General features: G+C 45.6%; 8 protein-coding genes across 8 annotated transcripts; 4 read left to right on the forward strand and 4 right to left on the reverse strand.

Annotated features, from left to right (window-relative positions):
* Positions 1–33: 33 nt before the first annotated feature.
* Positions 34–1,469, forward strand: Triagg1_10195 (uncharacterized protein; the record flags this gene model as incomplete). The annotated part of the gene is made up of 5 exons (XM_062894239.1): positions 34–64; positions 119–298; positions 388–599; positions 689–1,282; positions 1,437–1,469. The coding sequence occupies 5 exons, from the start codon at positions 34–36 to the stop codon at positions 1,467–1,469; spliced, it is 1,050 nt and encodes a 349-aa protein (XP_062750844.1).
* A 2,166-nt stretch (positions 1,470–3,635) lies between these two features.
* Triagg1_10196 (uncharacterized protein) lies at positions 3,636–5,522 on the forward strand (the record flags this gene model as incomplete). Its single annotated transcript, XM_062894240.1, has 3 exons — positions 3,636–4,146; positions 4,198–4,585; positions 4,655–5,522. The coding sequence occupies 3 exons, from the start codon at positions 3,636–3,638 to the stop codon at positions 5,520–5,522; spliced, it is 1,767 nt and encodes a 588-aa protein (XP_062750845.1).
* A 1,168-nt stretch (positions 5,523–6,690) lies between these two features.
* Triagg1_10197 (uncharacterized protein) lies at positions 6,691–7,569 on the forward strand (the record flags this gene model as incomplete). The annotated part of the gene is made up of 1 exon (XM_062894243.1): positions 6,691–7,569. One exon carries the CDS (start codon positions 6,691–6,693, stop codon positions 7,567–7,569), a length of 879 nt encoding a protein of 292 aa, XP_062750846.1.
* Positions 7,570–8,752: 1,183 nt separating this feature from the next.
* Positions 8,753–9,607, reverse strand: Triagg1_10198 (uncharacterized protein; the record flags this gene model as incomplete). The annotated part of the gene is made up of 2 exons (XM_062894244.1): positions 8,753–9,267; positions 9,325–9,607. The coding sequence occupies 2 exons, from the start codon at positions 9,605–9,607 to the stop codon at positions 8,753–8,755; spliced, it is 798 nt and encodes a 265-aa protein (XP_062750847.1).
* Positions 9,608–10,318: 711 nt separating this feature from the next.
* Positions 10,319–11,707, forward strand: Triagg1_10199 (uncharacterized protein; the record flags this gene model as incomplete). The annotated part of the gene is made up of 1 exon (XM_062894245.1): positions 10,319–11,707. One exon carries the CDS (start codon positions 10,319–10,321, stop codon positions 11,705–11,707), a length of 1,389 nt encoding a protein of 462 aa, XP_062750848.1.
* Positions 11,708–12,117: 410 nt separating this feature from the next.
* Positions 12,118–13,796, reverse strand: Triagg1_10200 (uncharacterized protein; the record flags this gene model as incomplete). The annotated part of the gene is made up of 2 exons (XM_062894246.1): positions 12,118–12,141; positions 12,207–13,796. 2 exons carry the CDS (start codon positions 13,794–13,796, stop codon positions 12,118–12,120), a joined length of 1,614 nt encoding a protein of 537 aa, XP_062750849.1.
* Positions 13,797–14,425: 629 nt separating this feature from the next.
* Positions 14,426–15,136, reverse strand: Triagg1_10201 (uncharacterized protein; the record flags this gene model as incomplete). The annotated part of the gene is made up of 1 exon (XM_062894247.1): positions 14,426–15,136. The coding sequence occupies one exon, from the start codon at positions 15,134–15,136 to the stop codon at positions 14,426–14,428; it is 711 nt and encodes a 236-aa protein (XP_062750850.1).
* Positions 15,137–16,252: 1,116 nt separating this feature from the next.
* Triagg1_10202 (uncharacterized protein) lies at positions 16,253–20,248 on the reverse strand (the record flags this gene model as incomplete). The annotated part of the gene is made up of 6 exons (XM_062894248.1): positions 16,253–16,941; positions 17,015–17,286; positions 17,346–17,534; positions 17,607–18,158; positions 18,355–18,515; positions 19,178–20,248. 6 exons carry the CDS (start codon positions 20,246–20,248, stop codon positions 16,253–16,255), a joined length of 2,934 nt encoding a protein of 977 aa, XP_062750851.1.
* Positions 20,249–22,227: the final 1,979 nt, after the last annotated feature.

The raw sequence follows: 22,227 nt of genomic DNA on the forward strand, positions 1-22,227 counted from the left end.
TCACACGCAGCAGGGATTGTCAATGCCGGCGAGATGCTTGCTATCATGGGCCCCAGCGGATCTGGTAAGATAACATTGTTGAATGCGCTAGCACACAGAGCAGCTGCTGCAAATGCAGCAACTACTGGAAATATTCTGGTCAATGGCCACAAGATATCTCTTCAGCAAATTCGTTATTCGTCTAGTTACGTTGAACAAGAAGATGCCCTGATAGGTAGTCTCACAGTTCAAGAGCCTATGGTGTTTGCGGCGCGACTATCTCTCTCAAAGTTGGTGAACCCCAAGTGTTATTATCTCGGTGCATTGCCGGCGATGACATCTTAACAAATTGAGTTGCTAGTAAAATAAGCAAAAAGGAGGCTTTTAAACGCGTTGATGATCTGATAGCCGCCTTTGTCCTGCGAGCTCAAGCAGATACTGTCGTTGGAACGCCCATCAAAAAGGGTCTCAGTGGCGGCCAAAAGAAGCGGCTTGATGTTGCTAGTCGACTAGTCACAAATCCAAAGATCATTTTCCTCGACGAACCAACAAGCGGACTGGACTCTGCGCTGAGTCTCGAAGTGTGCACCTACATCAAAGCCATCGGTCGCAAGAACAATGTGGGCATTACGTCGATTTATCACTAATTCGAGCATTTCTAATGGCGAGTGATCTCATGTAGCTCATCACAATAGCGTCGATTCATTAGCCATCTTCTGCAACGTTTCAACAATTCGACAAGCTATACCTGCTGTCTGGCGGACGAACCTGCTACTTTGGCCCAGTATCAGAAGCCACCGTATATTTTGCCAAGATTGGTTACGCAATCCCACCGGAGACGAGCTCGGCAGATTTCTTCCTCGATTTGATCAACACAGATCTTGACAAGGATGGCGACATTCGCCAGAGAACAGAATATATCTGCCAGGCTTGGAAAATCTCTCCCGCTTGCAATAACCTTGAAGTTGCAATCCAAAAGTCTATAGAAGGAACGTCGTCATATTCAGACCTCAAGATTGAACCCTCAGAGTCGTGGAAAACACCGGTGATACTTATTCGCCGCTCCTGGATCAAATCTTACAGAGATGTTATGGCCTACGGTATTCGTGTCGCCATGTATCTTGGACTGGCTATCCTTATGGGCACTGTCTTCCTACGTTTCAAAACGGAGCAATCATACATACAGCCTCTCATCAACGCCATTTCCTTCGGTGGTGCCTTCATGTCATTCATGGCTGTCGCATACGTCCCAGCTTTTCTCGAAGATCACAGTACCTTCCGACAGGAGCGTGCGAATGGGCTGGTCAGTCCTCTTTCCTTCATGGTGGCCAATTTTCTTATTGGTCTTCCTTTCTTATTTGCCATTTCTTTCCTTTTTTCCGTTGTTACATATTGGCTATCCAATTTCCATCCAGATGCGTCTGCATTCTTTACATGGACCCTATGACTTTTCCTAGATCTTGTTGCAGCCGAGTCTCTGGTTGTTTTAATCTCTTCCATATTCAGCATATTTGTTATTGCATTGGCGGCAACGGCATTTGCTAATGGACTTTGGATGTGTGTTAACGGTTTCTTGGTCCCTATGAGCATAGTGAATCCATTCTGGATGTATGTGTTTCATTACATCGACTACCAAGCCTATGTCTTCCAAGGCATGATGGTTAATGAATTCGGACACCGCGACTATCAATGTGACGAGATATCCAAAGGTAAATATCAGTGCAATTATCCAAGCGACTTGAAATCTATCGGGAAGATCCGCGGGACTGATATCTTGCATCAATTCTGTATTAAGACCGTCCGAGAGGGTACATGGATAGGCATTATTATCCGCATTATTGTCAGTCATTGATTTCTCGCTTACTTTGTGTTAGCATGTTGAAAATAGGATATAGATATTTGAAAACGAGTTATTTTGGCATTGGGCTATGGTTTCAGCTTACAAAATAAATTCTTATAGTACGGAATAATGCGTCAACTTGGAATAGTTGTTATTTTATGTAAATATATACAACTATTTGTTACAATGCCATTCACCTATTAAGTCATTAATCTCACTATTAGGCTAAACCAATTCACGGATGGCAGATGGCCAAATACCCGAGCAACCGTCAATATATCACGGATCCTCGGTGTTTCTTTATGTCACAGTGCATAAACGTACGATTTCAGGATTTTCAGTGTGACTGTATCCCACCTTTACTCTTTGCATGAATCCAGGATCCTATGGATAATCATCAGGTTATTACTGTCTTGAAACCAGCGAATGCAAAAGTACTTCCCAACATAGATGAACTGCAACCATGGGCGCTGCGCTGTGGACGTAATAATCACTAATTAACGAATCATCGCCGTAGTAACTAATTCGGGGTATTCGCGAAGGATCCGCGGGTGGGATTTCGCATAGGGGCTGGTGGATTCCCTTTGGCACGAAGGATCATATGGAAGGATTGCACCTGGGATTCAAAAAGTCGGTTTAAGGTTTTGCACGACACTACAAATCTTTTTTCCCGCAATGTCCTGGCTGGCTATGATGCGATATAAAAACAGAATAAATACATGGCGATTGCCAATCTTCTTCACCTTTCTTTTCCCAAAACTAACACTTCACTTTTTCCCTTTGGACTGGTTTCGTTTGTCATCTGTTATCAGAAACGATTTTTTAAGAAGCTGTTTCAATTGGTCTCTGACTATGCAACTTTCCAGCATCACACTTCTGGGCTTCCTAGCCACCGCAGCTTTTGCAACTCATAGCCCTGGTCAATCATGCAGTGGTTCTGGCTATGACTGTAGTAACGACTTCCGCAGTATCGTGGTTTGCAATGGCGCACAGTGGGTAACTGCTGCCACCTGTCCCTCGGCCTGCTGTGCATGGCCTGCAGGTGCTCTTGCACCATTCTGTAGCTGCTGAGTATAGGTATGGATTTTCTGCCGTTGGTATAATTATCAACTGGAATTATTAACAATTTGAGAAAGGGACATCTTTAGTTCAAATGAAATCCATGGAGGACTGAAGAATTGGATCCATATTTGATAGTCTGTTAAAGGCCATGTCCTTTTGTTTATGGCAAATCAAATAAGGGTTTTAGCAAGAAAATCAGATAAGGCTAGGTGTTTCACTGGGCAAGAAGAAATAGCACAACACTCTAATGATTCATCGAGATATATTCCTCTGCCGTCCACTCTGTAGTTTTATACCTAGGTCCCCCTGTAAAACATGTAGCGCAGTGCTATTCAGTACTAATATGAACAAAAAAGTCGGTATTACGCGTGCTTAGCGCAGGATTCTCCAGGTATTTGTCTGCAAGCAGGCTGTGTAGCCATATTCCCAGGACCAGCCACACTCGTCGCGTAAGTGAAATTGACTGGTCATTGAGGCTTAGTAGGCTGATTGGGGTTAGCCTTGATTCCTTTTCAAGAGAATTACGAACCACCAACGCGTCCTGCGATGTGCAGCGTAGACAACGCCCCTTGATTAAAACGCCCCCCTAATTAAGAGACAGGATTAATGAGTGTAGCTACCATATATATATATATATTTATCTATATATATGTAGGCCATGGCTATCATCTTCAGATTCAGGCTTGTATCGCCATCACCACTATTTACACTTGCATTGTATTACCCTACCTCTTTTAGACCATAATTCTTTGATATGAAATATCTCCATCTTGGATTTGCAGCTATAGCTGTGGGCGCTTCTCTCATATCTGCCAAGGTTCAAACGTGCCCACCACTTGGTATCGTGCTTCCACCAGCACAAGCTCCCAGTAGCAATGAAGCAGTTATATCGGCCACCAAGAAGCTAACATCGATTCTTGAGTCGAACTTCAGTTCGCAGCTGAATTCTAGCGGCATGTCAGTACTCGTCAAATCGGCCCATGAAGATGTACCCCTCTTTAGTTACCACTTCACCCCTCCAGTTCTATCCGGAATTGGCACCACAGCCATCAATGAGAATACCATTTTCAGGGTTGGAAGCTTGTCAAAATTGTTCCCGGCGCTTGCAGCTCTACAAACGAGCTCCATTCACATGGATGATCTTGTGCTCAAGTACATTCCTGAATTAAAAACCGCAATGGCAAGTGACTCTATAGAGTCAATTCCTTGGGATGATATTACTGTCGACTCCCTGATGACGCATCTTTCTGGTCTTGCCACCGATAGTAAGATGACCTTTCTCCAGTATATGGGATGTATTATTAATCTGAACTTAGCGGCCATGGATTTGGGTGTATTTCCATTGAGTATATGGCAAGACATCGGATTACCAGAAATTCCTGAGGGCACGAGGCCGAATTGCTCTGGACTACCAGGCACTGTGCCATGCACAAAACAGGATCTTATCCATGAATTGAAGAGAAGAGAACCCATATATCTTCCTTACACAACCCCTTCGTATTCCAACGTTGGCTTTGCTATCCTTGGAATGGTCATCGATGCTGCGATTGACGACACCTATATCAACGCCATTCAAAATAACGTATTCGACGTTGTTGGCATGAACAGTTCATCGTTCAACGGATTCGTGGATTCTTTTCCCGAGGACGGCTTCGTCCCCGTTGGAGAGACAACGTGGAATGCAACTTTGGGTGTCTTTGAAAGGTGAATGACAAACTCTTCCGTTTACGCATTAGTCTCATATGAAGAACAAGGATATTAACATGCTTCTAGTGCTGGTGGAATGTTCAGCACCACTGCCGATCTAATCTCCTTTGCTGATGGTATCCTCATGAATCGGTTTCTTAGCTCACGCCGTACTCGTGAATGGATGAAGCCGCGCAGTCATACTTCTTCCTGGGGATACTCGGTTGGTGCGCCCTGGGAGATTCTTCGCAGCGACCAGATCACGGCCGACGGTCGAATTGTTGATTTGTATACCAAAAGCGGCGATCTGGGTCTATACCATGCTCTGATTGGGTTGGTCCCAGACTACGACATCTCCATTGTTGTCTTCGCAGCTGGTGCCGAAGTCAGCTCGGATGCGACCGCCGAAATTTTCAGCGCTGTGATTGAAGAACTAATTCCTGCAATTGATGAGGCAGGTCGGACCGAAGCAGTTACTTTCCCAGCAGCTCTGGTTGGTACATACACCGATAAAACAACAAACTCGAGTCTCATTCTAAGCATCAACTCCGACAATACTCTAGCCATCAAAAACTTCACCGTTCGAAGTTTTGATGTACTCCATCACTCCAGTTTATATAGCCTCGATGCTCTTTCAATCGGTGGAGGGCCGCTTCCTGAAGATATGTACGTGGATGCTCGATTGTACCCAACCAACCTCGTGGGCCACATTCAAGATGGAACAAAACAAACGTCTTGGCGAGCAGTTTATGATACCAGAACTGTAAAAGAGAAGTCTGAAGAAGACGCAAAATTGGTGTTCAAAGACGGTAGCTGTCAGTCATGGACTCAATTGGATCGGGCCGCCTATAACTATCTCAGCATAGGAGACTTCCTGTTCAGTTATGGATCAAACGATGAGGTAACTCGTATCAGGAATGCTGCATTCAATGTTACACTCACGAGAGCGGGCTAGCCGATGCCATTTACCATATTTATCTTTGGCTAGGATATGTCGGATCACTCATTTATAGCCCAACCCACCCCCAAATAGGTAGATACATAAATTCATTTCACAGCGCACGCTCAAATAGTTAGAATGGCATATCAATACAATGATATTTACATACTTAGTCTTTAGAATAGTACCGAATGAATAGACTATGGTATTCTCTAATATGACCAAGACTCATGTTTGTCGTTATGGATCAAGTCTCCCTTCATTCTAAGTAAAGAAATCAAGTCATGACCAAAACGGATATTTACTCTGTATTTTCTCACATCTTACAGCTCTAGAAAGTTTTTTTGACTAAAATGAATGAAATATTATATATAAAAGAGACTAGTTTTATTTATTCGGATTTGGTGCCAACTGTCCCATGAGTTGTTGCAATATCTTATCATGGAGTCCCAGTCAGTTGTTGCACTTGGTAAGAATCGCCGACTATGATATCAACCAATGATATATCTGACATCTGAGAAATGCTAGGTTTTGACAAAATACTAATTAATGAAGAGACAAAAGAAGCGCCGTATGCGTTGATGATCATTAACTTATTCATCTGTCCATTGTTGATGATTTTCCAGGTAATCCATCAGGGATCCTGTTGCTGAAGGAAAGTATATGATTGAGCTAATGGAAGCCATTCCCCAATTTAGACTAGAGCAGTACGCGAGAGACGTAGAAGGCGATGGGAGATCTTACACTCTAACTGCTACTCTTTGGATGTTGCACTGTCTGTAGCAGCTCCGAGGAGAAAGGTCAACGTGAGTGGGCTCCGACGGGTTTAGATCAGTCGTGTCAACGCCGCTTGTCCGCTGATCACCAAAATGCCAATACTTGAATCATCTCTCGGGTTTAAACAAATGCGCAGAAAGCCGATACTTAAAAGACAATGTATTTGATGGCCAAAGTTCTTTGGGATATAAATAACAAATGGCAAGCCGTCACTAGTAAACATTTACCAAGTCGTGTAGCCGTCACGGTCAAGATTGTACAAAAGACACTTTCAGCAACATCTTATCCAGCAAAAATCCTAGTTGTCTTCAACCAAAAAAAAAAGTTCTCTTCCTTCGATAGCAAGCTCCGTACAGAACTTTGCGTCTCCACTCATTTCTTACGCGTTATACCAACGGTTTCGGAAATGTTCGCCATTGTCGGTGCAACGGGAAAGGTTGGCTATGCCACATCGCTAGCATTGCGCGACGCCGGTATGCCAGTCAGGGCGATTTTACGTGATGAGTCGAAGGCGGCACGGCTTACGGAAATCGGTTGCGAGATTGCTATAGCCGATCTCTTGGATTCCAAAGCTCTTGCCAAGGCGATTGGTGATGCTCATACAGTACAAATTATCCTTCCACCATCCCCACAGGCCAAGGACACCGCAGAAGAAATGCGGAGGGGAATCGAAAGCCTTGCCAGCGCACTTGAAGAAGCGCGGCCGAAGCGCGTACTTGCAATTTCTGACTACGGCGCTCACATCACTAATGATATTGGGATGCCTACGCTCTGCCGAACATTCGAAGAGCGGTTAAGCAAGCTCGATTGTCACAAGGTATTACTACGATCGGCAGAGCATATGCAGGGATGGGGACGTGCTATCCCGAGAGCCATGGAGTCGGGCACTCTACCGAGCTTTCATGACCCTCTTGACATGGTGTTTCCAACAGTTTCGGCTCCAGATGTCGGAGCGATCGCCGCCGACGTCTTGATGCGGCCCGCCAGCGATACAGTAGTGGAAATTATCCATGCTGAGGGACCCCGCCGATATAGCGCCAATGATGTAGCGGCGGTCTTGAGTCAGCTACTAGGCCGGACAATCAATGCTGAAGTCGTGCCACGTTCGCAGTGGAAGGGAGCTTTTGAAAGAGTCATGAGCCCTAGCCTTGCCGAACTTCTCATCAAAGCCAACGACGCTCAGAACGAGGGGGGCTTGGTCGATGTTGAGCCGGATGCTAAGGAAGTTCGTTATGGAACCACACAATTGATTGACGCGCTGCGACTATTAGTCCCGCCCCAGTGATGCTTAATGTAGAACGTGAGAAGCAGGACGAAGATGGTGGGATTTTATAGACATGTAACGTACAAGAACATTTATATCGATGAGATATTTATCTGTGCAGCTTTGTGATCTAATTGGCGACTTATGTAGGTAAATCCATGAGCAAACTACCTGGACAGGGGTGAAAGATATTTGAACAGATACTGGAAGACATTTTACGAGACACAAGTAATATGTCCACCGTTTATCAGTCAGCGTCCGCTGACGAGATGTAACCGCTCCATTTGTGTCAAGAGTGGTTACCTCTTGATAAATGCTCGGAGAGGGTCATATCCAATCAGTTGACAGATGGGAAGACCTAAAGAGCTACCGGTTAGCACCAAAACTGAAAATCGCAACTTTTGCACCGCTTGTAAAACAAGTGTTGGCATCAATTTTGTTGGACAATACAAATTGAGGAATATTTTCGAAATAAATGCATATGGCAATGGACCTGTTTCTAAATTTGTGGCGTGAAGCGCCCACTAATAGATTTGTCGGCGTGCGTGTTTGGAGTAACCGATATCAACAAGCTGAAGAACGCCCATGTAAATGGCAGAGAGTACCAAGCAAATTTTGATAGCCCAAATGGATAATCCATCATAGAAATTGTTTCATACAGGTTCCTTTGAACTCTGTGAATTTAATTTCACTGTAGGGTATTTGGTACCCCACCAATGATTTGAAATGATATAATTGCAATGTTTGTAAAGCTCCTACTGGAGCGGAAACTAATTACAAATGATATTTATAATCTGGCGATATGCCATCTGTGCGGACTTATAGAGCCGCGAGGGCATTTAACTCCGTTTGATCTGTCATCAGCTGATTGTTTTAACGTTTCTATTATGCATAATTGATACCTAGGGTTCCCACTCTGTAGCTTTATAGGATATGATATCGGAGCTTCGGGCGGGCTTTGAGCGGACCATGAGCGGATCGTCAGCAGACTAAGAGCGGAAGGTGGGCTTGTACAGGTATTATAGCTAACACGGCAAAACACTCTATAGCAACTTGGAAAGGCATCTTACACTAGGACATGGAATTTTCCATCCTTCACAGCGCATCCCAATGTTTTGTCGACAGTAATGTCAATCGGCTAGCACCCCTCACTCTAAATACATATCGGTAGAGGTATAATTTCCTCATTGTCGACAATACAATGTTACCAGAGTTGGATGACTCCATCCCGAGCAATTACTTTACCAACATCAGCATCTCGCTCACCTTCGATCACACTTCTGATGAATTGTCCCCCCAAAGAAGGAGGCTGAGCTCCACGTTGCTTCAGAATCTCGGGATCACCCACCATGGTCGTTGCCAAAAGCCCAGGAGCGATTGCCCATGTTTTGACACCGTCCTGCTTCAGAGTAAAATTCCAAATAAGCATCAGCATGTTTATGGCCGCCTTGCTACATCTATAAGCCTGTGCGGTTGCAAAATCCTTTTTTGGCCGTCCAAGCTCAACATTTTGTACAGGTATGTGACTCTGTGTAAATCCGCCCATTGTAGATAGTCCCGATGTAAGAAACAATAGGCGAGGAGACGGCGATTTTAGTAGAAGGCTTGCAAGAACAAAAGTCATCATGTTTGTCCCGGAGACGTTGATGTTGTATGTTTCGTTGAAGACGGAACGGGCATTGGTAGCGTCAGTACCAACCAGGATGTCGAATGCAACACCTATATCCGCGGGTCAGCACGTGTGGTGAGCAAGTTTGAGACATTTAATTTCCTCACCTGCATTATTCACAAGGACATCAACTCTACCCCATTTGTTCTCAATCATGTGCGCCGCTCGTTGGATAGATTTGTCATCTGCGATATCTATTTGTATGCCCTCCACTGTGTTTTGAGTGGTCGGAACATGTTCGACTAGCTTGGCAATAGCGTCGGCTGCTTTGGACATGGACCGGCTTCCTAAAAGTATGTGGTAGGACTTTGTGGATTGAAGCAATGCCTTAGCAGTCTCCCAACCAATCCCGGTATTAGCGCCAGTAATCAGGATAATCTCTTTGGACATTTTTAAAGGGGTTATAGGTGCTGTTCAAACTATAAATTTGACAGAGTTCAATAGAGCTTACATTCCATCTTTTATAGCCAGTTTAGCATCACCCCTTTTCACAGGAGTCTCCATTGATATATTTCTACTCTATCTTGAATGAACCTATGTTATCACATCTATGCAGAACGCTCACATCGAAGTATCTTACAACCAGTTGCTAATAATGAGATTAAAAGGAAGCCGCTACTACCGAAGCCACATCCGAAGGAAGCCGGAATACTTCTACAAAAGGTATAATTCCGAGGAGTAAAGATGATCTCGGTCACGGTCAAAGATTTTCCGAGGGGCAAACATGATCTCGGTCGCGGTCCAAGACATTTCGGATTAAGACATACGGAGTTAAAGCGCTTCCGATGTCCATGATTCTGGCAGCCCCTCGGGTTATGCTTGTGAAGGTTCATCCTAGTGGTCCATCAGGCGGGTCAAAGATGTCTACCAAGGGGGCGTGTGAGTGTAGCTGTGAGACTAGTTTATTCAGTAGATGCCTAAGTTGTAGATATAAATACGCCACTTGATCACGAGAGATGGATATCAATTGATATCAAATAGCTACACTATAAAATCTTCTATTCTAAAGGTATGTCGTTTGATACTGATCGCCGCAAATTGACAGGAGAAGCTAACTGGAGATATTATTAATATTTCATAGCACTCTTATTCACATCCAGAATGGCTTCACACAGTGAATACCAGAGTTTTGACCCTGCGACCGGGAAACATCTGAAGACGTTTTCAGAACTCACGGACGAAGAAGTACGTTCTGCTCTCTCAGTCGCGCATGACTGCTTTACCAATCACTGGCGCTCAACCCCGATTGCTGAGCGAGCAAGATTGATACATGGTGTGGCAAGACTGTTCCAAGAGCGTAGCGAAGAGCTTGCGAAGCTTATCACACTGGAAGTTGGAAAACTCATTGCCGAATCTCGGTATGAGGTGAAATTCTGCATCGACACTCTCGAATACTTTGCTACCAACGCAGAAAGTTTCTTACAGCCGATAAAGGTTCCCTCCAATCCGGGTTCTGAGATATGGACAGAGCCACTGGGAGTTATTCTTGCGATTGAACCTTGGAACTTCCCTCTAATCCAATTGACTCGAGTTGCCGCGCCACATATAATGGCCGGGAACGTTTTGATCGCAAAGCCCGCCCCGACAGTGCCGCAGACCTCGCTGGCATTTGCACAATTGTTCCGAGATGCTGGTGTCCCAGAGGGAGTGTATACAAACATCTTCGCCACTGTTCCGCAACTTCATACCTTGCTAGAAGACTTTCGCATCCGAGGCGTCACTTTGACTGGAAGCGAGCGCGCCGGCGCCGCAATAGCAGAGAATGCTGGCCGCCATCTCAAGAAAAGTGTTCTCGAATTGGGAGGATCGGACCCATTGATTGTCCTTCCTGACGCTCCTATCAATGATGCGATAAAGTTAGCCGTAGCTGGTCGAATGTTTAACACTGGCCAGGGATGTGCCGCATCTAAACGAATAATCGTCATTGGAAGGGATCGCGAGCAAAAGGTCATCGACGGTATGAAAAAGGCCATGGCAGAGTTGAAGCCGGGTGATCCGATGGATCCTAAGACAACGCTTGGTGCTATCTTCTCTGAGCGTGGACTTGTTGGGTTGTTGGCCCAAATTGAAACGGCCAAGGCAGCCGGCGCGAATGTCATATTGGGCGGGAAACGCAGTCAGCACCCGGGGTTTTATCTCGAGCCGACGATTCTCACCAACATCGCCCCGGAAAATCCTCTCGCGCAACAAGAGACTTTTGGTCCAATTGCTGCCATATATGGGGTTGACTCAGAGGAACAAGCCATCAAACTGGCTAATAGCACGGAGTACGGCTTAGGCGCGAGCATCATTGGAGCTGACATTTCCCATGCAAAGAAGGTAGCAGCACAAATTGAGGCGGGTATGATTTTTATTAACGGTCCTGCTTACGCCAGCCCTGATTTGCCATTTGGAGGTATCAAGAACTCTGGATTCGGCAAAGAACTTTCGGACATTGGTTTTGGCGAATTTACCAATAAGAAGCTGGTTAGAGTTGCAAATTTGGAGTAGCTTTATCTCTATATATTATCTCTAGACTCAACAGGAACTACAGCAGTTATTACATAACATCTTCCATAATGTGTTTAAGAAAGAGAAAAGTAGAGAACAGAGCAGTAAAGATACTCAAAATATTTACAAAGCATCGCAAATTATAAAGGGTTATAGATACCCTCAATCTGGAGAACTCTTGTAAAATATTATTTACCTGTGGATAATCCATATATGGTAATGCGACTCATGTTGCAGCAAATTTGCTCCTTCGTCTCAACGTCGCTCCGTAGAAATAAAGCACGAATATTCCAATCACACCTCCGCAACTTAGCCCAGCTAACAAACTGACTCCTTTGCCAACGCCAAGATTTATAAACAAGGGACGTGAAAAATGAATGGCCCCGCATCCTATGCTGCTGCGAACAAAATCATTTGCCGCAAACAAACTGGCGCTGTACATTGGATAGCTAATTGCGATATAGATGAAAACCACTTGAAATATAATAAATATGCCAACCACGAATATCGTGACACCGATAGTAGGAACAATCCAGGGGATTTTCGGACTGGAATTCCCTGTCCACCCAAAAACAAAAAGGCCCATTGGGACAAGAAAGCTCGCAGGAAGGCCACATATTAGTCGCCGCTCTGGCTCCCCAAGGCCCTGCGTCTTAATCTCAGGCTCAAAGACGAATTTGAGATATGCAACGTAGCAGACAATAGAGATAGATACGCCAACAGTGATGGATAGGAATATTAAACCGATTTCGCCAGCGTTCATGCCATAACCGTTTGTTGGAGAGGCGCGGCCTGGGAGGCCTGTCGCATATACAAATGGAAAGACTTCGAAGAAAGAATAGAAGATGCCATACATGAGACCGATATACAAGCTTGTGAAAAGTACGGAAGGGTCAAATAAATTGATTTGGAGAGGCCTCCAGAGACTTTGTATGACAACTTCATTAACAGTGAGTTTGGCTTGGTCAATTTCGGATTGAGATTGTAAGTTATTCTTCTTGGTGAGCCTGCGGAGACGCTGGGCACGCCGCAGAAGAATAGTCGGTGTGGATGTCTCTGGCAGGAAAAAGAACATGAGAACAAAGACAGGGCTAGCAAGCCAAAGAATTATCCATAATGACCAATGCCAGTTTGTGGCCGGAACAGAGAAGCCAGATAATATTGGTCCAATAGCTGGGCCAGCAGTTGCGAATGCAGCCCAGCCTGTGAGCGCGTATGGTAGCTTAACGAGGTTGTAAATATCACCAAAAGATGCTCCACCAGTCGCTAAACAAGGAGAGCCGAAGAATCCCTGCAGAAAGCGCAAGACGATTAATGCAGGAAAGTTGTTGACCACCGCAGTGCCAGCCGAAATCGCAATGAAGATGCCAAACGTAATAATATACGGTGGATTGCGTCCGATGGCTGGAATCTCGGAGAGGGGTGAGAAGACTAAAGGTCCGATGCCATAGCCAAGAACATAGAGAGAAAGTCCCATTGAAGCAACTTCTGGCTTTACGCCGAATTGAGCCTCGATATAGGGCTGAGATGGCGTTATGATGGCAGATCCGATATAGACAGCAAGAGTGTAAAGATAGATCTGGAGAACCACAAACAACTTCTTTTTGGATGACCAATTTTGGGGATTTTCTTCATCATCCGTCGAATACCAATCAACCAAAGTGATTCCAGTTTCTGTTTTCTTTGGATGAATTGCAGCAGGATGCGATCTCACGTTTTCCTGGAGTGTTGCTGCTGTATATGCCTCTTGCAGACTGGCTAACGTCCCGACTTGAGACAGTTGTGGTCGAGAAACAATTTTGGAAAGACTTTGGTCATCAAGATCGCTTCCCTCTGACGATTGTGTAGAGGTATCTACAGATGGTGGTGCAACTGAATGAGTCCGTCCATGAGTTCTGAGGTCCTCTTCGGATTGATTGGCGGCCTCAAGACCATGTGACTCTGTTGTCTCTGTCTCTGCCGAACCGGCATTCATATACAAGTGTGGACAATGGAATGATGATAGCTCCTCGGGATATTTGAGATAATTGCGCTTGGTTGTCCATCGAACTATTGCACCAAATGTCGTATCACGAAAGAGGGAAGCCATGGCGTAGAGTAGTCGAATTGCAAGTTCTCTGGTTAGCCAATTGGTGCCGTTAATGGGTATCGAAGGAAACCCTTTTTATAACTACAAAGGCTGCCAGGCCATCAAGGCGCCACCAGCTGCAACTCGCTACTAAGTAATTTAGAGTTTACCTTATTTTCGTGCTCTCAGATCGGGCGGCAGTCAAAACCCCAGTGTTGTCTAGCGCCAGATAGACGTGCATATAAGCCTATCATGTCTGTAAAGTATGTCATCCCACAAGCCTACTAGTTAAGCCTGAAGATAGCGTCATAAAACACAAGCGGCTGTTTTTTTATAAACTTACTGTCATACAATGTGTTGGCAGTTGCATCCCAAATGTGGGTTGGAATGGAAACCTTTGCATGGAGTCGACTCCCATGTGGGACTGTCATAAGCGTCACATCTACATTTGCACAAAAAGGGGAAGTGGTGGGGGGATAGTGAAGGTTTTTAGGGAGCGAGCCTCGATAAATACAGATGATGTTCTTGTTCATACTGAGATTGTGCACAAAGCTGTAAATAAAGTGTGGAGAGAATAAGGGCTCTATCTATATGCTTATTCCGTACATGTGCTTAGTACATATATATGCACCCTGTCTAACACACATTGTCTAATGGTAAGAGTATACATGCGTGAAGATTTGCTTTCCATTCGCATCGAACCTCTTTGGAATGACGTTTAGTACGCCATTAATATCCCTTGGTTCGTAATCAAGGAGCATGGCTGCCTGGACAAGAACATCCAGGCCATAATTCTCCTTCAGCCAGTGTGCAAACATATCCATACCCGCGATAGCGCCAGATCCTGTCCAGATATTGCCATCAACAACCCACTTCGTGTCTCTTGTCCATTTAACGTTGGGGAATTTCTTTTTCGCATATTCGAATTCGACGTTGTTGACTGTCGCATTCTTTCCGTCAAGGACGCCCGTCTCCGCCGCCACGGAGGCGCCGGTGCAATTGGTAAAGAGCAACTTCCCTGCAGCGACATGGCGACGAATAAACTCCGAGAATTTGGGGTGCAATTCGAAAGTGAGTGGGTTTGGCCCTCCCATTAACAAAATGTCCAGCTCAGGACACTCGTCAACAGTCGTCGTAGGCACAATGCTCATCGAGCTAGTCAGGAGTACCGGGTCGCGAGTAACACCAATATGATGAAAGTCAAATTGCGGAGCCCCATCAATAACAGCTTTATCAACAGGGCCGAGGAGTTGTAAGCCTTCTAAGAATTCTTTGGCGAGGGAGCCGAGAAGGTCAGTTGGACCAACCACGTCAACGACTTGATAGTCGTAAGCGAGAATACCAAATTGAATGCGAGCCATTTTTTAGCTTTATGTTTTTAAATAGAAGTAAAAGAGATGAGGGGATAGTTCATGCCGGGTGAAATATGTGAATGGAGGTAATTCTTTGGGAAATATATAGATGCGCTTCGTCTTCGTCGGGAGAAAATGCTGCACTCTTTCGCTCGAATCCGAATACTTTCGGCTTTAATTATTCAATTGGGTTTAGCAAATTGCCAAGACAAATTAAAAGATGCATTTTGTTTGCCCATATGATGATATTGAATCCTTTTGTCCCGTGTCACAAGTCCGTTAGTTGCACCGTTTATCCAGCCCCTCGCGGAACTTGTTAACAAAAACCTGTAGCGGATACATAAGTCGTATTCCAATTAACGAAATTCCCATGTACTGGCAAATGAGACTTCCTACATGTCAGAGTATGAAAAGACTCGAGTAGCGTTGGAATGTAACTCAAACAAAGAGGTGATGTGAATGATGAAAGATTATACAAATGTTGTGATTACCCAAGGCCAAAACTGCTGGCTTCTCGGTCGGCAAGCATATTTACAGAGTCGCGCTCGCGAATTCCAGAATGCGGAGCTTATTAACCAGAACTGGCTGTCCTGTTGTTACGGCCTGCACCATCCGTATCACAAGTCTCCGTTTATCCGACCGCCATCGGCTCTTACACATAGGAGAAGCGGGGTTGAACCGTTTCAGTCTACATCACAGCAAGGGACGCGTTCCTTCGTGGCTTGGCCGATGTACATCTTATTGACGCCTAACAGTTACTTCGATACAGACGGCATGTTTCCTTAGGCAGTAGCAGAGATCTGACGAATACAATGTGTGTACCAAAAACAAAGTTACAAAGAGGAATGCTTAAAGGCCAGTACTACCAAGCGAAGTACCCGTTGGTCAACAGTGCGGAACCCACTAGGGAGTATAAATTGGGGAAACCAAACCACTTCATCAGCTTGATTTCCTTCATTCATAAAGGCAGTACGCATACAACAGGGAGACTTCATATTAATACAGGTGTAAAAAAGCCACCATCAGCTGATAAGCATGCTAGAAGGAAACCCCAAACAGGCGCGGGATCCCGAATAGTATCTTCGATGTCCGTCATGATGCGCTGATGGCAAAAACAAAATCAGCCTACCACTCTGGCAGCGCATCCCCATTAGCCCACCCCGCCGTCGTTGCCCAGAGATCCCTAAGTATCATCTCGTCGTCAGAACTCAATGAAGTTGCTATATCTCCCGGCAGTGACGCGGTAGAGATATCCGTATCTATTACCGACTGCCAAAGCTTCAACTGCTCGTCCATGCTTCCGTCGAGCATGGGGCATCCAAGACTTAACTTTTGATGTGCCATTTGCGGCCCATTTTCCAAGATGGAAAGCCTTTGGACATACTTATCCCTGACAATTCTCATGATAGTCCGCATTGCGGAGAGGACGTCAACCTTTGGCTTCGCGCTTGCTATAGGATCCGTGTCTTTGCATAGTCGTTCCAGAATTTCCTCAAATCGCAAACGAGAGCGCACCCAGGAGGTGTCGAAGTCGGGACATTCAGGTATCGCGAGTGACAATCGTATACCGAGAATTACACCGGAAATAAATCTGCACCAATCGGCTGTGGAGAACTTGGCCATGGTTGTTTCATCGAGGCTCAAAATATAGCCAAGCAGCTTTTGTATGTTATCTACGCTGGAATACAGCTGGGATGCTTCTGGGGGTAGCGGCGGACGTCCTTTGATCAAGTGTAGAGAAAGGCGTGGCAATCTAAGAAGAACGCCATCCTGCAGGCACAAATAAACAAACAAGGTTTGCATATAGATTACGGCTTTAATAGTATCAGTCTCATAGAAACAACGTGTAGATGAGATATCGGAAGGGTGGGAGACGTCAAGACATACGTGTAGAGGCAATGCGCGGGGGTATGAGGGACTCCAAGTCTCGAAGCTGGGCTTCAAGGCCCAGTAACACCAATCGACTCTGCTGATGCGTGTGACCTTTATCATCATTAATGGCGCGAAGTGCTTCCGTAGCCGTGCTGGATAGACGGACAAGATATGCCAGCACGATGTCGTTGTCAGCAGTGCTGCCTTCAAGAATCCTGCAGCAACTTTCCGTCCAACTCGTAAAGACTGGAGGCTTGTTGCCACGAGCCTGCCACTCTGCGGGAAGTCTGAAGGCCCATTAGAGAAAATATAGTGATGTGTGAGAAAGTAAAACCCCGTAACTCACGTCGAGGCAAGATAGAAGTAGCCTAGGTATGCGCGGATTTTATTCAGCTGCTGGGCCGTTGCTAGTGCGTTGGGGTAGACCAGATCGACAGGTGTCTCTTGGTCCAATTCCAATTCGTGAATAACCTCGGCCGCCATGCGAATGTAGCGAAAGGGTTGTTTGTTCCTTGGCCGGAGATGGAACGGGTACCTGATGCCATTGTGTCAATATTCATTCCATCGGGTGTCCAGCTCCAGAACACAACCGTAATAATATGCATACCAGGCGCAGTAGATAAGGATACCCTGAAGGATCTCCACCGTTCTATCTCCACAGGCAACGAACTTCAAGCCCAGGATTTTCCTAAATTCTTCGTCATATAGGCTATTGCCCTGTATGGTTCGCGACCCAGACGCCGCAGCAAGAATCGCCAGTAACACAAAGGGCTGTGTCGACGCCAGCGAGGAAACTGAAACATCGGGGTCTAATACAATGCAGGGGAAGTGACACAACATGGAGTGAAATGAACTCAATAGAGATTCCGCAGAGGCAAGATTAAAGGACGGCTTGGCGTGGAGATCTGGAGTAGGGTCGGCATCTGTAGAAGAAGTTGGAGTTGAGTCTACGCTATACATGGTGGCGTTGCCTTCAGAGAAGCCAGATCCGGTGTCAGGAGAGATGAGGCTGTCGAAGAAGTCGGCATGAGCGTCTTGGAGAGACTTGAAGTTCTCTTCCACCTCCACCTTTAATGGTATTGCGAAGTCAATGCTGAAGCTTTTGGACGACCCGGCAGCGGGCTGAGAAGCTGCCTTGGGATCCAAATTTTGGTCTACGCTAGAAAATGGTTAGCTGCGTTGTGGAAGCCGGTGAGATGCAACAACAGCGGTCTGGCATAGCTTAACTCACATCATCCGCCGGGCCCTGGGCTTCGTCCTCACAATACATTCTCGTTTTGAGGCTAGACATCTGAGCGAAAGCTTGTCAGTGCCATGTCTTCATCACGCAGTGACAATCTGCAGAGGGCAAATACTTGCGGCAGACACCAGGCTTCTCACTAGGCCGGCATCGGATCTTGTTATCTCGACAAGCTTCACACGCTGCCAAAATTCTCTTCCTAGGGAACCCGTCGCCACTGCCTTCCAGCTCGGCATCGGCCATGATGATAGCGTACTGGGAGGTACCAAAGGCAGCCTAGATAATCGAGATCGTTTAAGCAACAACTGAAAGGGTCACAAGTGAGAGGAATAGTGCAGAGACTATGCCGTAGAGGCCAACAACAATGCGATAGGATGGAGCACGATTTGACGTCAGGCGGTAACACGGGGAACATTCTCACCTCCCGCTCTAAAAGTTCGGAAGTTTACAAATAGCACTGCTTAAGGTGGGGTTATGAGTTGTACTCCTTTAAAATTAGGCCGAAATTATGGTGCTTGCTTTACTACCAACTCCTTGCAGGCATAATCATACAGTATGTATGCAGAGCCCCGCCTAACAAGGGACGCGGGCGGGGAAGAAGTTCACCAGAGGTGCAGTGGTCTGGATACGACAGGATGTCAATGAGAGGCTTGTTGAAGGCGAGGTTGTTTTCAAAGCAACGATAGGGAGCATCTGCACTATATAGAAGATTGGTTGAGATAAGCGGGCGCGCCAATGATCTCTCTTAACTCCAAAGCCAGCAGTATTGCTACTGTCGCTTCTGTAGGTAGCCAGGCTCGGATATGATGGTCAACTGGCTGGTCCAACCCAAATATTAAAAGAACATTTCCAATCTACCTATCAGCAAAAGCTAAGCGGATATCCTTTACTAAGATTCCGGGTCTCTCAAAAGCTCCAAAATGTTTTCCTTTGTTTACCGTGTGAAAGTGAATCATGTTTGGGTAACCCTTCTCAGCCCACTTTTTAGGGTGCTTGAATATGTCCTTCTCAAACACGAGTATCGCAACCGGCATTTCAACCGGTCCAAAGTCAAAGTTGAAGTGTCTATCCTCCCAAAATGTTCTTGATATAGAACCAGCACTTCGTGAAAACCAATGGACGCTAATATTGTCCAACATTTCATCAAGTGTAAGCGCATCTTCTGGATCACCGGAGTTATCAGTCCAGTCTTGGTATTTGTCGTAGATCCACATCGCCTGACCCATTGCTGAGTCGGAGAGAAGGTATGCAATTGTCTGTGGTCTTGTACTCGAGATCCATTTCCATCCACTCATCTCATTCTGCGTAATATGGAATGCTTCCAATGCTCTGCTCTCTTCATCTGTCGGATTTTCGAGCGTTTTGGGAATGGATAAAAGAAGATTCAAGTGAATGGCCACAAGACCCTTGGGTCGCATTTGCGCCATCAACGTCGTTACTGCGGCCCCGTAATCACCACCTTGCGCAAACCATTTCTCATAGCCGAGGCGTTGTTCCATCAAGGTAACGAGGGCCTTGGCCGTATGCTCCATATTCCATCCAGTTTCTTTCGGTGGCTCTGTAAAACCCCAGCCAGGTAAACTGGGGATAACGACGTGGAAAGCTTCGTCAGAGCGACCACCATTAGAGGTAGGATCGATGAGTAACGGGATGCATTTCAGAAACTCAACAAACGACCCCGGCCAGCCATGCGTGAGAAGAATCGCTTTCGCATTAGGCTCGTTCGAGAGAATGTGGAAAAAGTGAATGCTCAAATTGTCAATCCTTGTTGTATATTGAGGATACTGGTTGACATTCTGTTCAAACCGCCGCCAGTCATATTCGTCTTTCCAGTACTTGGCTACTTTCTGAGCTATGCTCAAAGGTGTACCCTGGAATGACCCATCGGTCACCTCTTTGTCTGCCCATCTGGTTTGAGCAATGCGTTGTTTCAAATCGTCGATCTCTCCCTGTGGGATATGGAGAATGAATGGTTCTACCGCCGCGCTATCGTTAGTTTGATCTTCCATCATCAGAATTATTATCACTTATCCAATTTGGTGGCCCTTTACATCTTTGATCCACGGGCGTGGGCCGGTTTTATATTTTTTCTCTACTCTTCCAGCTAGACATTCCCACTAGACCTTCCCACTATTTTACTGCTTTCCGAATGATTTCTAATTACCTCCTCATGCATCGGCCGGTGCATTAGCCTTTTTCGAGTCAATTCTGAACAACCTTTTCAACATTAGAGGCGCATGATGTAGGGTTCTTGGAAATATTCTTGTTAATAGAACAAAGGTTCCGGTTGAGTAATTATAAAACTTCATATCCCGCACTAACATGACAGGGTACCGGCGACTGCATTAGTTCGGAGACGGAGAATGCTAGATACTTACTTGGCTAATTTGTCAGCAGATATACTCCCGAGGACATTTGAGAACCCTATATTATTATTGGTAAACAAGAAAAGCGGACTCATTTGCTGTTTTGCCTTGCGGACGCCGTCTTGGAGGTACCACTTTTATTACCCTGCCTCAGTGAGCCACATTTGAGAAGGGATTGACGCTTCCTATTATGAGACAATAAAGTATGAATTAGCGGCGGTCTGGGTTAACACGACATAGTTAATTGGACAATTGAGTAGTCATTCGGATCATGTTTGATTCTGGTATAGGTACCACCAATAGCCTTTTGTCTTGTACATAATGCTTAGTCCTCTAGACCCATTTACTGCATAATATACGACATTTAGCATCTGTCTCTAATCTATTAGTAACGGCGTTGTCTTCCTTCTTCCGTAATTTCCAGTCTGAATACTTTGCAATAGGCCTGCTGTATAGTGGGATTTAGCTGACTTGTAAGTGATTTTTCTCGAGGCCAACTTACCCCCTATGGTCCATCTTCGGAAAAAGTTTTCCATTGTGAATATCATATCTTCCATACTATCAGGAGGCGTATAGTTGTGAGAGATGCCAATAGCTGCGTGAACACCTCGCAATTGACAGAACATTCCAATCAATGAAACACGGGATATATCGACGCTTCTCACGGCATGGAAAGAGATTTCGACAGTATCCCATATCATTTGGCAAGAAGTTTGCAGTGCCAAGTCATCCAATGAGCTGAGCACAAAACTTAGCTGTTTTGCGTGACTTTGCCGAAGGACGATGAGGGAGCAAATGGCTAGAGAAATAATGTCGCAGAGATACATGGAATGACTGTCCTTCGATGCAATTAGTGCTGTCACCAATTCTTGCATAACATGGTCCACAGCGTTATAACTTTCGTCAACTTCATATCCATGATTTGAGCAATAAACATGATGTAGAACCCGACCAGATGCTAGGGCAACTTGGGCCATAGTATAAAGTTGTTGAGAAGGAGAGGCTCCAAACGATGCAGACCCTCCAACGAAATGTCGCTGAACGTAACGCTCAATACCCTTGCTAAAAGGACTGTTCGGGTTGCACAGTAAAGGGATCGAGTTATCTGCGCTCGATAGTATTATTATCCTATGGCATGTGAGAAAAATTGGTCTTTGAAGGCAGGAAGGAGTCCCCACCGATCCAAGATCAGAAGCGACACTTTAGTCTGCAGTGGAATATCAGTCTCACGTGTATAAGAGTCTGATAATACCACCATAGTAAGGACAGAACTGAGTGTAATCTGTGCTTGGTGTACCATCCCCTGGCTACACTCGTATAATGCAATTAGAGCCTGAATTTCGACCAATCGCGCATTTGTCTTCTCGCTCAGAGAAATCAGAGTCACCATTATTTTCTTTGAAGCACTGTATAACTTTTTGGCCCCTACGCAAGTTCCGAGCTCGCCAGGCTGGAGAAGGTCAAATAGTAACAATGCTAGAAGAAGTAGCGGCATCGTTGCATCTGCTGCGGGATGATGTCGCAGGGTCCAGGCGTCTTCCCGCAGCCGTTCAATATCGATAACGGGAAACCAACGGTGAATAGAAGTGGAAAATCGGTCTACAAGGCCGGATAATTCTATC

Source organism: Trichoderma aggressivum, assembly GCF_033847375.1.
Source record: "Trichoderma aggressivum f. europaeum strain CBS 100526 chromosome Unknown scaffold_067, whole genome shotgun sequence".
Taxonomy (NCBI): domain Eukaryota; kingdom Fungi; phylum Ascomycota; class Sordariomycetes; order Hypocreales; family Hypocreaceae; genus Trichoderma; species Trichoderma aggressivum.